At 26.5% G+C, this 15,297-nt stretch overlaps 1 protein-coding gene across 1 annotated transcript in view; it reads right to left on the bottom strand.

Moving 5' to 3' along the window:
* Positions 1 to 503: 503 nt before the first annotated feature.
* LOC111621447 (pentatricopeptide repeat-containing protein 2, mitochondrial-like) overlaps positions 504 to 15,297 on the bottom strand; it is a 29,406-nt gene continuing 14,612 nt past the window's right edge. The window contains 4 exon segments of the mRNA XM_023363599.1: positions 504 to 901; positions 1,110 to 1,226; positions 5,418 to 5,492; positions 6,103 to 6,402. Of these exon segments, the coding sequence (XP_023219367.1) occupies positions 878 to 901; positions 1,110 to 1,226; positions 5,418 to 5,492; positions 6,103 to 6,402 (516 nt within the window). The 3' untranslated portion in view covers positions 504 to 877.

Below are 15,297 nucleotides of genomic sequence, written 5' to 3'. Positions count from 1 at the left end.
AAATGCAATTTTCAGTTTATTATGCAGTATTTACATAATTTATTTATTGTTTTCTTATTTTAATTTATTATTAAGGCATTTAATTCTGTTATTTTTACATTAAATTATGTGCATTTGCTGTTATAAGTTTATCAAAATGGGTATTGTTTAGGGCCTGGAAATGGATTAATAATTGACTTTCCATTATTTTTAATAGGAAAATATTGATTTGGATTTTGAACAATTCAGTTTGAATGGCCTCCTGGAATGAATTAAATTTGAAGTACAAGGAACCACTACATATATGTACATCATTGCTACATATATGTGTGTAATTTATTATTACATATATATGTGTAAAATATCATATTATTGCATACCATCGGGTCTGTAATATACATTACAAATAATATATACAATACTGTAGTTGCCTAAATAAACAAGAGTCTTATATTTATAATTATTTAATAATACATACAATTAATAGTGAATCCAATAATGAATACTATTATCCTATTCTGTTATTTTAAAATTAGCTGATTTTCTATTGGAATGATTTTTAAAAATTTCTGATAATGAAAAGTAGGGACTTCTACATTTTGAGCCTGTTTCCTGTTATAACTGTATGATTATTAGGGAGTCATTATTCCCAGTTATAAGAGATTATTACATCCGAAGATGAAGTTAAAGGCTTTGGAAACATTAGTGATGATTTACATTTCACTTATACAGTTTTAAAAAATTTCTTTTGACTTATTTGAGTTTTAAGATTTCTTTCCAAAAACAAAATGACTCACTTTGACTCAATATGAAAATTAATGTACTATAGATATATGTTTAGAAGATAACTCCTAAAGGCTGGATAGACCTAAAAGTGTCTCTGTGTTAGAAACATGATTCATTTATGGCCTTTTAGTGCTCTCTGAAAAAAAATATGATTCATAGTAAAATCATAAATGCATTTTAAAAAATGTCTTTAAACTTAATAGTTCTTTAAAAAGTATATTTTAATCTTAAGATAAATAAAATATATTAATAAAACTTAAATGATATAATTGATTCTATTTATAAATTGAAATTTCTAAACTAAGAACAAAAACTAGATTAAAACAGAATTAATTAATCCTCACCGTATCCTGTGTAATAGCTCCTTCTGTCTTCATTTGCATTGGAATGTCTTGATCAACAACTGATCGTAATGTAGCGAATACATCCTCAAGACGACCTAATTCTGATAAGGCAATAAGCTATACAATTGAATGTAAATTGAATTAAATTCTCTTGAATGTTTTTATATACAATCAAATGTTTTTACATCTAAATATAACTTTAGAAATTTATATATATCAAAACTTTACTCTCAACATCAGATAATAACTCAATTTTAAAAATGAAATTTTAGATATGAAGTATTATTAATTTATGAAATTTGATAACACAGTTTATTATTATTTTACAATAACTTTCTGTAATAAATGTTGATAAATAAGATCAAAATATCCTTTTACATTAGTTTAATTAATGATCATCAAACATCCTCAACTATAATATCCTTAAAAATTAGGTTTGTGGATTATTGTTTAGATTTGTTATAAAACCTAAACAACAATCCAAGATCTGCTGAATTATCAAGCTGTAATAAGGCTAATTTAATAATTAGATATAAAGTAATTTGACTAGAGGTAGGCATTATGAGATGGCAACCTAACTGCCTGCATCTAGTCATATTACTTTATATCTAATTATTAAATTAGCTTTATTATAATTCAGCAGATTATTTGGCATGAATACATGTAGATGGCAATACATGAATTAATCATGTATTGCCATCTACAAAACAATGGCTAGTTGTATTAAAAATATGAACATTATAAATTAATTTTGTTCTGTATTCTATCCACATGCCTTGGATAAGTCATTTCATTTGTTCTTCTGAACATACATAAAAGTTTCTTGAGTATATTTACAATAAAATTTATTAATAATCAAAATAAATCAAAAACATTCTCTCTAGCAAGACATGTATTATTAAAGTTCAATATTTAATTATTGCAAATATGTTTATTTAAATAATTAAGATGTAATAAAGTTCTAATTTGTAAAAATTAAAAATATTCTACAGTTTATGAATAAAAAACAGAAATTTAAATCCTATTTTCTGAAATTATAAATATATAGTATTTTTCTAAATATACTAGTTATTTTTCAGTTTATTTCATTATTGCTATTGAAAAAGTTATTGTAAATATGTAAAATATCATACTATTCCATGTGATACTATGTTTGTTATATATTACAAATACTGTAATATGTAATCACCTAATAAATAAGAATCATATGTATGATTTAATTATTCACAGTTACTGAATAACATCTATTTTAATAACGGAAAAGTGTTAGTTCTATGTATACAGGAAATTCTAATTTTCATAACTGACTTCTACAAAGTTATTTTTATCTTAATAATTACCACATTTGGATATTTTCACAATTATACTGACACATGATATGATGGTGAATGATATCAAGTCAAATGATAGACTATTTGAGTCAGTAAAATATCTTTTTGTAATTTTGAACAATTAAAAATAATTAAGTGAATTAATTATATATATATATGTATAAAGAATATTAATATTAGATAATATCTTTATATAAGAAAATTATTTTTTACAGTTTGATAATACTAAGACATGACTTATATACAAATTTTTGAAGCATAAATAAACATTTGTTATTTTTAGAAGATAGACAGAATCTGCATATGTTTTATTTTTTATTAGTGTCCTTTTTCTCTGTCTTGGCTGTCCCTTGCATAGGGATTCCCAGAAGGAGGAAATAAAAAACAAATTGCCCTGGACCCCAACTTTCTGGGGTCCCTATACAATGTTTGTTTTTCATTTACTTCAATAAACATTTAATTGACTACAGAGTTCCATATGTATGTTGTCCAGGCTCCTGCCACCCTCTGGGCAGTCCTGCCCTTGTAATGCCTTGACAGTTCTTTCAGCATTTTCACTTCAAAGCAAATGTAGTCTTTCTTGTATAAACAGCTCAACTAAGAATTGATCTAGTTCTTCAAATTGATGTTCTTTGTATCATAAGTTTTGTCTTAAATCATTCTGGATTAATTTCACACCATAAAATAAAGACATACGTTGGTTGATACATCAGTAATACAGTAAGGAAATTGTCATCAGCCATTGCGCTGTTTGTCTTCTATAAGTCTACATTGGAATAAGCTTGTGTAAAATATTAGCAGTGCATTTGTTTTTATTATAATCAAGTTCACAATAGGCTTTTGGTGATTATTGTCACTTACAGTAGCATCCTAGTATATTATACTTATGAGTGTTGCAATTTTATTCTTTGGGATATATGAAATCACAGCTGCATTATTTGTAAAATAAAACTTCAAAAAGAAAATGTTTTTCTTGTTGTTGGTAAGACTTTCTGGTAATTCTGGAATATTAAATGCATTATAAGTTTTTCATAAGTGTTACTCAAATCAAATCTTTGTTGCAGATTGGCTATAATTTGTTTAGTCTGTCTTATTAAACATTAAATTAAATATGGGTCATACAGACTCTCATTTAGTTGTACATATACTTTTATATTCTAATCCATTTTCATCACATTTAATATATATTAAAATATTAGCTAAAGAATGTGTTAATTTTTGCATTTCATATATAAACATCTATGAAATTTTAATAGTTTTAAAAATTAAATATTGCTTAAGATAAAAACTTTTTTGACTTTTAACTATGTGGTTACCTAAAAATAATGTGTGTACTTCGAAATAGTTATAGAACTAAGACAAACAATTAGGAGGGATTATGCTACAATATCAACATTGAATAATTTTAAAACTTGAAATAATGTATTTATGTCTGAAAAATTTCCTATATATATATATATTGAAATATTTGATGATTGCTAAATCATACAATTTATTAGATTTATTCAGATAAATTGTATGATTTAGCAATCATCAAATATTTCAACAACAGATAAGATTTTTTGCTATGCTAGTACAAAATGAAAATTTTAAAACTATGCTGGTCCATATGTTGCTCTTTAAAAGAGCAATTCTTCATATTATATCAGATTTATGAAAGAACTGAAATTTAAAAGCAAGACTTTTATTTATCATCAGTGAGATATAATGCTACAACAAAGAAGTTAGATTTCTAAAAGATATCAAAACGTGTTAAATATAAATTAAATAATACNGTTCGTACAAAATAAAAAAATAATTTTTAACGATGCAATAGTCTTCGTTAGACTTAACATCGACAAAAATTCAACGCAAAGAGACACGCAACGGAGAAAAATTTCAACATGGGATAGGTTAATATATTTTTTCGTACATAATCGGTTATCCAAAATATCAATCTTCCGAACAACACCATTCACCAATTGATTCGGATAATCGACGCTCTACTGTATAAAAAATATTTTAAAAACATAAGTGTAAATATATGTATATAAGGGGTTGATGAAAAAATTTTCTTAAAAGGGTCCAAAACATAAAAAGGGTTGCTCTATTGCCTGATCTACAACAACGATTGTCAATCAATGCTACACACAGAGCAAATCCATATATTCATGATATGTAACATGACTTGTAAAACACAATAAAAGAGTAATTTATAAGGACATCACATTTGAAAAACCAAATCATTGGTTTGGTTCTAAGACCAAATCATTACTCTTTTAAAATTCTTTACTATCCATAACAGTTATTAACTAAAACCTGTACCAGATTGAACAGAAATATGAATACTGTTTCATATTAGATTCACTTATGATTAAATGACAGAAATATATAATCTGTATTCTTTTCTTCAAAATTATGTAATTTCCTGCAAGTTTATTTGTACCAATAACAATATTCATAATTCATAAAATAAAATATAGAAATTCTTTCTTTAATTTAAAAAAAGTTAGGTTAGATTAGGTTATTCTACATCCAAATGTATTTTCTTGCACTTTAGAAAATTAAATAAAGAGCTTTTTGTAAAATAAAACTGAAACACTAAGCCAATGCATTGTTTTACTTAGGCACAGCAATCATAAAAGGTTATCAACCTCTGCACTACACAAATAATGATGTTTGTTATTTATGCACTGTAATATATTCAATTAAATCAATATATTCACAAAAATTTTGTGCACTATTCTATAGTATTGTCTAGAAAGAAATTATAATAGGAATTGCTAGTTTGCAAAGGAATATGTTCTTCAATAGGTTGATTTTTAGTCCACATTATAGTAAATCATTTAAATAATCTTTGTTCACTTTTACGTATCAATAAATATTATTATGTAATCATTTTTAGTAATTCATAATACTTACTTCATAAAATTGCAACATACATTTTGTAAAAAGATTCTGAAAGCAAAAAAAATAAAATAAATAAAACATTACTTACTCTTAAGTTTTTAACAGTCACAAAATTTAATGTTGGAGTTAATGCTAATATCTCCATTGCAATTTTTGGGTCATTCTAAAAATATATTCAANGATTTTTTCAACCCATCTGGATTTGATCCCAGGCCCCCAGAGTAGTAGGCTGCCATCTTGACCATTGCCATTTGACCATCATATTGACTATTTGGAACTCTCTAAAATGTTATAGATACTTTACTTTTCTTCTTCAAGACTTCCATAAAACATGTTATTAAAATTTATATACAATAATATAAAAGATTTATAAACGAAAGCAATGAGCATTAATAATAATTACTGTTGGACCAAATATTTGGCACTATTTCATATTTGGTATATTTGGTCAAAAAGTAAGTATTTGATATTCAGACTAAATACTTCCCCAAAGCTGTACTATTCAGTTAAATGATGTTTTAGTTTGGAGAGAGAAACAGAAAGAAAAAAGAAACTAAATAAATATTAACTAGTTTACTAAAAAATAAATAAAAACATTAATTTTAACTAGAAAAGTTTTTAACTGGTTGGATCAATAAAATTTATTAAGTATTAAATATTTAAAACTGATGCTTCTAGATTAGAATTAAAGAGGATTCTTGTTTCATGAAGAAGAAAATACAATAAAATTGAGAAAATGCCAAAAGTTCAAAATTTTGTTTTTCAGGAGAAACAGGTATAAACTGTAAATTTAAATATGTCAAAATTAATTCAAAAATAACAAATTAATAATTAGATTATGTATTTATGATCAATATTTTAAACTTTATTTAAATGTATATATTTAAACTCACCAATTTATAGCATGAAGCTAATGCTAAAACAACACAGTCACGAGGATATCTTGTACCATACAATTGTTTATTTCTCAATACATCATAAACATCCAAAACATCTTGATAACGTTTATTAACAAACAACAAATCCATGGCAATATGATAAGAAGATATTTGATCAAAAAATCCTTCCAATTCCTGATTTTTCAAAAACAAAAATTAATCGTTAGAAATTAAAATCGTTTTGATAATAAAAAAGATGTAGATATTAAAATAACAAATCTTACATATATTATAAAGCACAATACATATTAATTATATATAAAATAAGCATAAATTATTGAAGTATATGTGTGGTATTCATACCATACCTTGGGGGAGACAAAAGGTCTTCATAGTATATATATTTTTAGCATATATATAAACATATCAAAGACTCATGTTTAATAATAATCCAAATAATTTCCATAGTAAGAAAGTAGCCTGATTAAATACAACAATCATTTGGCTTGTTTTTATGTAGCACTGTAGAAACAAATTATTTTAAATGTATATTTTTCCCAATAAATCATAAATTTCATATGAATTCTCTTTGTGATAAGTGATGCATTTGGATAGTTTGTAAATGATTTTTTTTGATAAGGGAATACTTATAAAATTTAAGAAGGAATATATGGATGTCAAAACTCTGGAAAACACTGAATTAGTTTATTGTATTGTAGAAATAAAACTCTAGTTATGTTTGAGAACTGAAATTATTTAGATAAAGAAAATACTATAATGCTTTTGTGCATTATGATTTCTATACAATTGTTGAAATGTACTGCATATATATGTCATAACTGTGATCCAGATAGATATACATTAAAAATTATGGTAATAGGTACTCAATTTTCCCAAAATATGTATCACAATTACCAAAATATCTAAAACTTTTATTTTACAAATCTAAAATTTTATTATTAATATCATTATTACATACACAGTAGTTTCCATAATAATATGTTACAAAAGTTTGTTTGAAATTTTCAATTTTAAAATTGTTTCAATTAAGTCGAAACAATGCTCTAACTTGACTGAAAGATCTTTCAACATCACAGGATAAGAGATTGGCATATTTGATCATGCAAGATCTAGGTCAAGATGTACATTTTCCCAACAAAGTATTTTTTGAAATGCTGTAAACTTCTTTGAAGCCTCTAGAATCAGCAAGAATGGAGTTGTGTTATTTAGTAGACACTGTGACAATAGTCAACAAGCTGAAATATATGTGAAGTGAAATGTCTGAAATTATTAAGGAAAAAGTTGAAGATGTCTTTAGCTAAGGACTTAAGGGCTAACCCATTCATTACTATTGACACTGTCACAAGCTAAAGGTTAATTCCCCATTACTGACAATTATAGATGTTCTGACTTTTATTTGCTCCTGCTCAACAAATTTGATGTATTTATATGCAAATCTAAATGGTTTAACCAATATTTGCTTATTTTTTTATCAGTCTATTAAAATTTAAATTAAAATAAATAGTAGATTTTACAGTTCACATTTTACAGTGACTCTTCATAGGAAAACACTGTACCATAAAGATTTTCAAGTTTTCACAGTAGATATTACCATGTTCACATTCCCATGTTCCATGTCCACATGTTCATATTACCATGTGACAGCTATAATGAACACAGAATTGCCAACCCAGAAAAAGCAAATGTACTGACAAGTGAAAGTTATCTTACTTATGTAATGTTAAGGCCAATATGATATTTATATACATACACACTATATAAAAAAGTGCAGAACATCAATGAAAAGTAAAGATACCAAACAAAGACTGCCTATTTATACTATTTTTAAAATCACTGTTAGTCAACTGATTTTTTTCTAACCAATCACAGCAAGAAATTTAAAACTTTGGAAAAGATTAATTTTTGAATTCAAATTCAAAATTAAAAAAAAAAAAAAAAACTGGCAATTTATTTGTTCATTATATGCTGAAATTCACACTTACAGGTGTCAAGTTGTTTGTTTAAATTCAAAATTGTTTATAGTTGAAATTTGTCAGCAAATCAATAGCTAAAATCATAATTTCAATTTCCAAATGTTAAATGGATGAGAAAAATCAGTTATAAATGGTTTAACTGCCAATATTGATATCAAACTTAAATTTAACTTGTAATCTAATTTTTGAAATTTTAAATTTTAAAGTTCATTAATATTGAAGCCATTAAATTATTGCATTACTATTTATTAATTATTTTTTATTGCATAATTCTCATTTACTAAAAGTGATGAAGATTTCTGAATATTTAACAATTCATTATTTATTTTATAGTTTTAACATTTACTATTGTGCATCAAGTAAGCAATTGCTTCAATAAATCTAAACAGATAAAATGGCAAATGCTAATACTACATGCAGTCCACATGTAATCAAAATACAAAGCTAATGAAAATCAAAATTAGAACCAAAAACAAAAATGCAAAGCAAAAACTGATGATAAAAATATAATATCAGAAATGAAAATGCTACTCAATTGCTGATGTAATTGGTTGAGTAGCTAACTCCTGAATTTAAGATTCAAGAGTTAGCTACTCAATTGTTACCAATAAAAAAAATCTCCCATTTTACACCAGGTACCATCAAAGTGAAGAAAAAACATCTACTCTCTGGAAAATATGAAAATAAAAAAATTCATAAAAATGTGTGCAGACAGTAATTTTTACTCTAAAATGAGGATGCGTGCTCATAAATTAAGTCATATGGTAACTCTATATCAATTACACTTTAAATATAAATATTTTAAATTAGAATAATTCTAATTTCATCTCTCTTATACTAAAGGACAGTTTCAAGTAAATACAATTCGTAAATGTTTATCAGTATGAGATTTATAGTAATACATGTCTTATAAAATCCAGTGGCGTGCCATCATTGGAAGCAGTGGAAGCACCGCTTCCCTTGTATTTTCTAAAAAATAAATACACGTTGTGCGATTATTTTCATATAATTAAAATTAATATTTTACTATTACCGTATTATGTATCTTATTACAAATCTCTATACTACACATGAAAAAAACAATAAGATTGCTATGTATATTCGAATATTAGTGGCGGAATGGAAGCGCTATATCGTCAGCTTCCAAACAGCCAGATTATACTCATTCACACATGCACTTTACAGAGCACCAACCTCACCCAGTTTATCTGGTGGAAGCTACACACGTATAATGCTTCCAATGATTCTATCTAGGACCAGTTCTCGGCTGTTAGCCGCCTGCCCGCTAGATATCTGGCCGCCCTCGCCTGATTATGTGAATCATGAATAGATTTATAACTTAACCCAACTGATAAGTATTTACTGATATGTTTTTATGATAGTTCTGTATAGTTGACAGGAGTTTAAAAAAAATCCATTAAAATATTTGATATTTTTATTCTGCTCTCCAATCTTATGTTACTTACAGATTTCAATGTTAAACCAGTGATATTACGATTTCGTATGTCCCATCTATAAGGGGATGTAGAAAAAAACATGTACAATTCTTGTACAATGTTAAAAAATTAACCGTTACTTTGGTAGCATCATTTACAACTAAATTTAATGAATGAAAGAGATGCACCAGATACAGAAAAAGCTCTAGAATTTATTTTCCTTAAATTTACGATTTATGTATCCGTTGTCATAAAAATCTGTCTTTCCACTTTTTCCCAAGACTAAAAATATTCAAGTACAAAGTAACTGGTTTTGACTTATTTCTACTTAAGTAGTAGTTAAATAATTAAGTGATTAGGGAATTGGGGACATAAATAAAACTGATGAAAAAGTAGGAATTTATTTAAACAAAGGCTTAACCGAACCAATCTCTAACCGAGTACAGTGGGGACTGATTTCTTCATAATATTAGATGTAATAAAGACAGAAATTTTTCCAATTCAATGAGAGTGACCGAAAAGTTGTAAATTTTGGAAATTTCCACGGACACCTGGTCCTAAAACAAATTAGTTAGAAAACAAATGACAATTAAGTTTAACACATGTAGATTTTTACAGCTATGGTGAGAAACGTTTAAAATTTACAACAACTCTATCGCGTCCTTTGAGATATGCTAGTGATGCGACAAAAGAGGCATTTGACATTAACCACTATCGGCACCCTCAGAATTTGGCACACATGCACGCCTGCACACCTACAAGGACCGTCTCTGATTCCATTCATTAGCCACTGGTAGGGAGCAATTTTAACTAAGTGGATTGTTTTAATATTTAAAACAATCCATTTAGCTATATATTTAAAAAGTAAAGAATATTTTGTTATTTTTATGTACGTTTCTTCATAAAACTATATTTAATTATAATTTTCTTTAAAAGTATATTCATACAATTGAATATTTTGTACTAGGTACGTATAATTCTATATCCATCACACATTTTATTTTAACAAGTAAGTTTTTATAATTTTATTTTTAATTTTAGCCCTTATATTATGGCTAGCAATTTAGAATGTAATTGTGATATTGAAAATCTATTTCAAAAAAGTTTTGGCCTAAGACCATATAATGAAAAAGAAAACATTATTAAGAGAGAAAGACCAATATAAATATGTCAACAAAAAAAATTTGTTTGACATTTTCATGATAAAATGTATGAAGACATAAAATGGCTTTGTGGATGCATAAAAATGCAAAAATTGTTTTGTTGGCCTTGCCTATTATTTTCAAATGAAATTAGTGTGTGGAATAAGAATGGCTNAGATGAGGTTTGTCACATCTTTAAACGATGTGACAATTGGTTAGTCTCCATAGTTACTCGTGTTATTTTATATAGATACAGATATTGTTGAGCAAATTAAATCTTCAGACAAAAAAAATGAGGATGATGAAGATAAAACATCAGACAGAGAAAATGATGTGCTGTCAACCAGGAAAGCATGCAATGCAATAAAATTATTGAAAATCTTTTACAGGTCTCAAAAAACTTTATCGGAAATAATGATCAAAGTCTATGATTTAGAACAGTGTTTTTCAACCTGTGGGTTGCGACCCCCAGGGGGTTGCGGGTAAACGAAAAAGACAAGTGTTTGTAGGTCCTACACTACAATAAATGCCTGTTTATTTTACAGTATAATTGGTTTTTTGATCAATATTTAGGTCTCAACAGAAAGAAAATTAAATACATAGTTTTTAAAATCACTGATATAATTTTAATATGGCCCTAGGGGTCGCCAGAAGTTTTTAACTTGCAAAGCGATCACGTATTCAAGAAGATTGAAAAACACTGATTTAGAAAATGACATTGATAAACAATTTTTAGGTAAAAAACATCTACAATCTAAAATAACTGACTTTTTAAAGTGAATATTGTTATTGTGTCTTTTTAATTGGCATACATTAATTTAACCTTTTGTTGCCTTTTGATTTGACATTATTCTCAAAACAGGAAGTACCACCATTATCGAAACTTAAGACAAATAGAAAATATAAAAGGTAATTTTTGAAATTTTTAATTACATCAACGTAAACTTAGACATAATAATGTAAATAAAGTTGATTTAAACATTTAGTTTGCACTTTTATACATACAATAATAAATTATTATTACCATAATAGATACAGTATACTGTATTACCATTATAAAATAATTTTATGGTAATACATACGATGTTAAATTAGAATGGATTTTATAATAGATTCTTAAACACACTTGGTACTTTTTATGAGACTAAAATTATGACCCCGCACACAATGACACTCGGTTATGTCAAAAAATTGCTGGTCCCATGGATGATGTTATAATTAGGTTAAACTGTATTTCAAACTAAATTTTTAAAAGATTTTTTATATTAAATAAAATTTAAATACAGTGGAACCTTGCATAATAAGCAAAACAAATTGTAAAAAAAATGCCTCGCTTAACGAGCAATGTTTTGTATAACAAGTGACAAAAAGAAGGAAAGTCCCGAATTGTGCGCATGCTCCATCAGTCTGTGTTTAGCACTTTTTCCACTAGCATCTTAGTGTCACTTGCAATCACATATTTTTCCAAACTTGTGTTCACACATATTACTTTTAAACATCAACAACCATAGCCCATTATATAATAAACATGCCAAACGATATGCCAAATTCTTGGACTATGTAAAGGCTCTAATTAAATATTAGAAATTAATTAATTTGACTAGAGGTAGGGAGTTATGCTACCATCATGTATTAAATTTAATGACCAATACCAAATTAAATGTTAGAAATGTATGAATTAAAAATTAACTATTTATAATTATTAAATTTATTATAAAATAAATAATTAATTTTTAAATTATAAAAATTCTATTGTCTAAATATCCATATATTGTATAATAAAAAAGAAAACTATTCCATAAGTGTTTTCTTTTATCTTATATTGATATCTAAATTGTGTCTATCCAAACTATATTAATTATGAAATACAATATTCTTAATTAAAATTAGTTAAACTAATTTTAATTAAGAATGTCAGGAGTTGTAGTTAAATAACTTTTGTCAACAACTCAATGTTGACAAAAACTATTTAACCACAATGAAATTCTCAATTAAATTAAACAATTCAAAAACTCAATGAAATTTATAATATTAAAGAATAGTTTTGAAAATGAATAGATTTCAATTTTATTTAAAATCAATTATTATTAAATATAAATATGATTATTTTAAAATGTTTCTAAAATTTTCAAATATGAATTTGCAATATTTGAAAATTATTAAAATCAGAATTATTAAAAATCTTATTCATTATGCATGGAAATTCTAAACATATTTAAAGGAGATCTAAATGATTTTTGTATTTTTACTATTAAGGTTATTTTTCTTTGTATTGAAAAAACAACAAACAAAATTAAAATAATCATTATGTAATTTTTCATAACTTAATGTTTTAGATATCAAATAGTATTATAAATTAATTTCAAGATATTCTACAATAACTTAAAAAAAATATATAATTAAATAGTTTTTTTCCTTCATTTTTAACTCTTTGTAACTCAAAGCCCACAACAGAGTTGCTGAATAAGGCCTAACATATCTACAACAAACTGCCCATAAAAATTTCCAAGTCTGCTTGCCTGGTCCTGAATTTGAGTCTCGGTCCCTCAGAGTGGTAAACTGATGCTTTAACTATCACGTGAGATTCAAAACACCAACCACATAATTATTCAAAATGTTAATCAAAAAAGTAAATTTTAGACGAACATATTCTACGATTTTGATGATAAAATTATATTTTCAAAAACGAAGGAAACTGGTAAAAGTCACTTCCTTCTACAGAAGTTGAACATCCTCTTTCTTTCTCCCTTATCTCATAAAATTTTAGTCACCCTGGAAACAGTCAACGCCTCTGTAAACCCCCACTTTTCCTAAACATGTGGGAATAATACCATTTTCTCATTGGAGAAAAACATCCAAAAAGGGGATTCTTTAGTATCATTCGGGGAGTATGCCAGAAATTCGATAGAAGGAGGACGTATTCCACATCATCTCCCTACGGCCAACGTCCATATTCAACTCCCATAGTTCTTATAAAGTTGTTAATGAGTCTTTTATAATAGAAGAAAAATGTTTACTTATGTGCCGTTAAAGAACTAACCAAGATAAGAACACTCCTCCAGAACCAGAATCTGAAATAAAGAAGAAGAATATAGAAATATAGTGAAGTAGTATGGTTTTTACAGAAATTGCGAACTCTCTCTCTCCGTGATAAATAGCTTTATTCGAAGGTCTATTTTGTATAATTTTATTTTTGTTTATTAAATATTTGTTTTATGTTAAAGATATGGTCTCACAAGTATCTGAATCAAAAACATCTTATCATCTCCTAAATTATTCCATACACGTGTTAATCTGCATATTACAAATCTGATTAACTGGTGTCATCATCCTGAGGTGGATTTGAATCTCAAGATTTGGATCCATTTTAAACGCCCTTAAGGCCATCCTTCGACTAGAGACCGGATCCCTCGATCCGAAACCCAGAGAACAGATTTCACTTAATCTGTGCCGATTAAGTGGTACCAAATTCTTCAAATCTGTACCCCTGGCTAACTCATAATCATATTTAAAGTTAATCAAACTATTTTCTTTTTTTATTTATAAACACTATACAATTATGAAGAAAATGTAAATCCCCAAATAATTGAAATCATGCAAATTCAACTGTTTCTTCAAATATTGGAATAACTGAAGATAATGCTGTTTGTTTCTGTTCAATTTATTGTCTAAGACCTTTTATAAGTTTAATAGTTCATCTTGCAAATTTTCCAATGCTTTATTTCATCTTCTCCTTATGTGGAAAATCCAATGTAATAAAATGGCTCCTATTTATTTTAATTATTGTAAATAAAACTTTTTCCAGAATTACTTTAAATAACTTTTATAAATGTTATATTTTTTTTTTTTTGCTTATCTAATAACTTTAAATTATAAATAAATGAATTAGGAAATAAATCTGAATTCAAATTTTAGTTCAAAATTTCAGAAATGTAATGTTAAGTATTTTGTGTAAAAATACTTAACATGTGACGTAATTTGACCAATACAGTAAAGCATCGATTATCCGACTCAATTGGGGACTCGGGTTGGTCGGATAACCGAAAAGAATGAAAAAAATACATTATTACTATAGTATATTAGTATATCCCATGTAATTAGTATATTAGTATATCGCTATTAACCAACTTTGCGTTGAATTTTCATCGATGTTAAGCCTAACAAAATTTTGTTTTAAATAATAATTGTCGCTATTGTATCGTTAAAAATTATTTTTAAATTATTTTATTGCTCACAAAACAAACAACCATTCATAATTAGAAAATTAAGTCTCGTTTAAATACTGGCCTCCCTNTAGTAGATATTATCGAAGCAAGAATTGGCATTTAGAGGGCGTAGAGAATCTATTAAATCTAATATAACAGAGTTAATTATATTGAACTTGTTATTTATTAAGTGTGTTAGATAATCTATTAATTAAAAATACATTTAGAGAAGTCAACGGTTTTTACTGGCTTATCGAACAAACAATTACGAATGGACCCTAGACCATCGCTGACTGATTGCCCCTGGAAGTTG

The sequence above is a fragment of the Centruroides sculpturatus genome, unplaced genomic scaffold (assembly GCF_000671375.1).
Source record: "Centruroides sculpturatus isolate CEXI.00-Female unplaced genomic scaffold, Cexi_2.0 scaffold227, whole genome shotgun sequence".
Taxonomy (NCBI): Eukaryota; Metazoa; Arthropoda; class Arachnida; order Scorpiones; family Buthidae; genus Centruroides; species Centruroides sculpturatus.
Note: the sequence above shows the minus strand (reverse complement) of the source record. Positions and strands in the feature narration are given on the sequence as shown.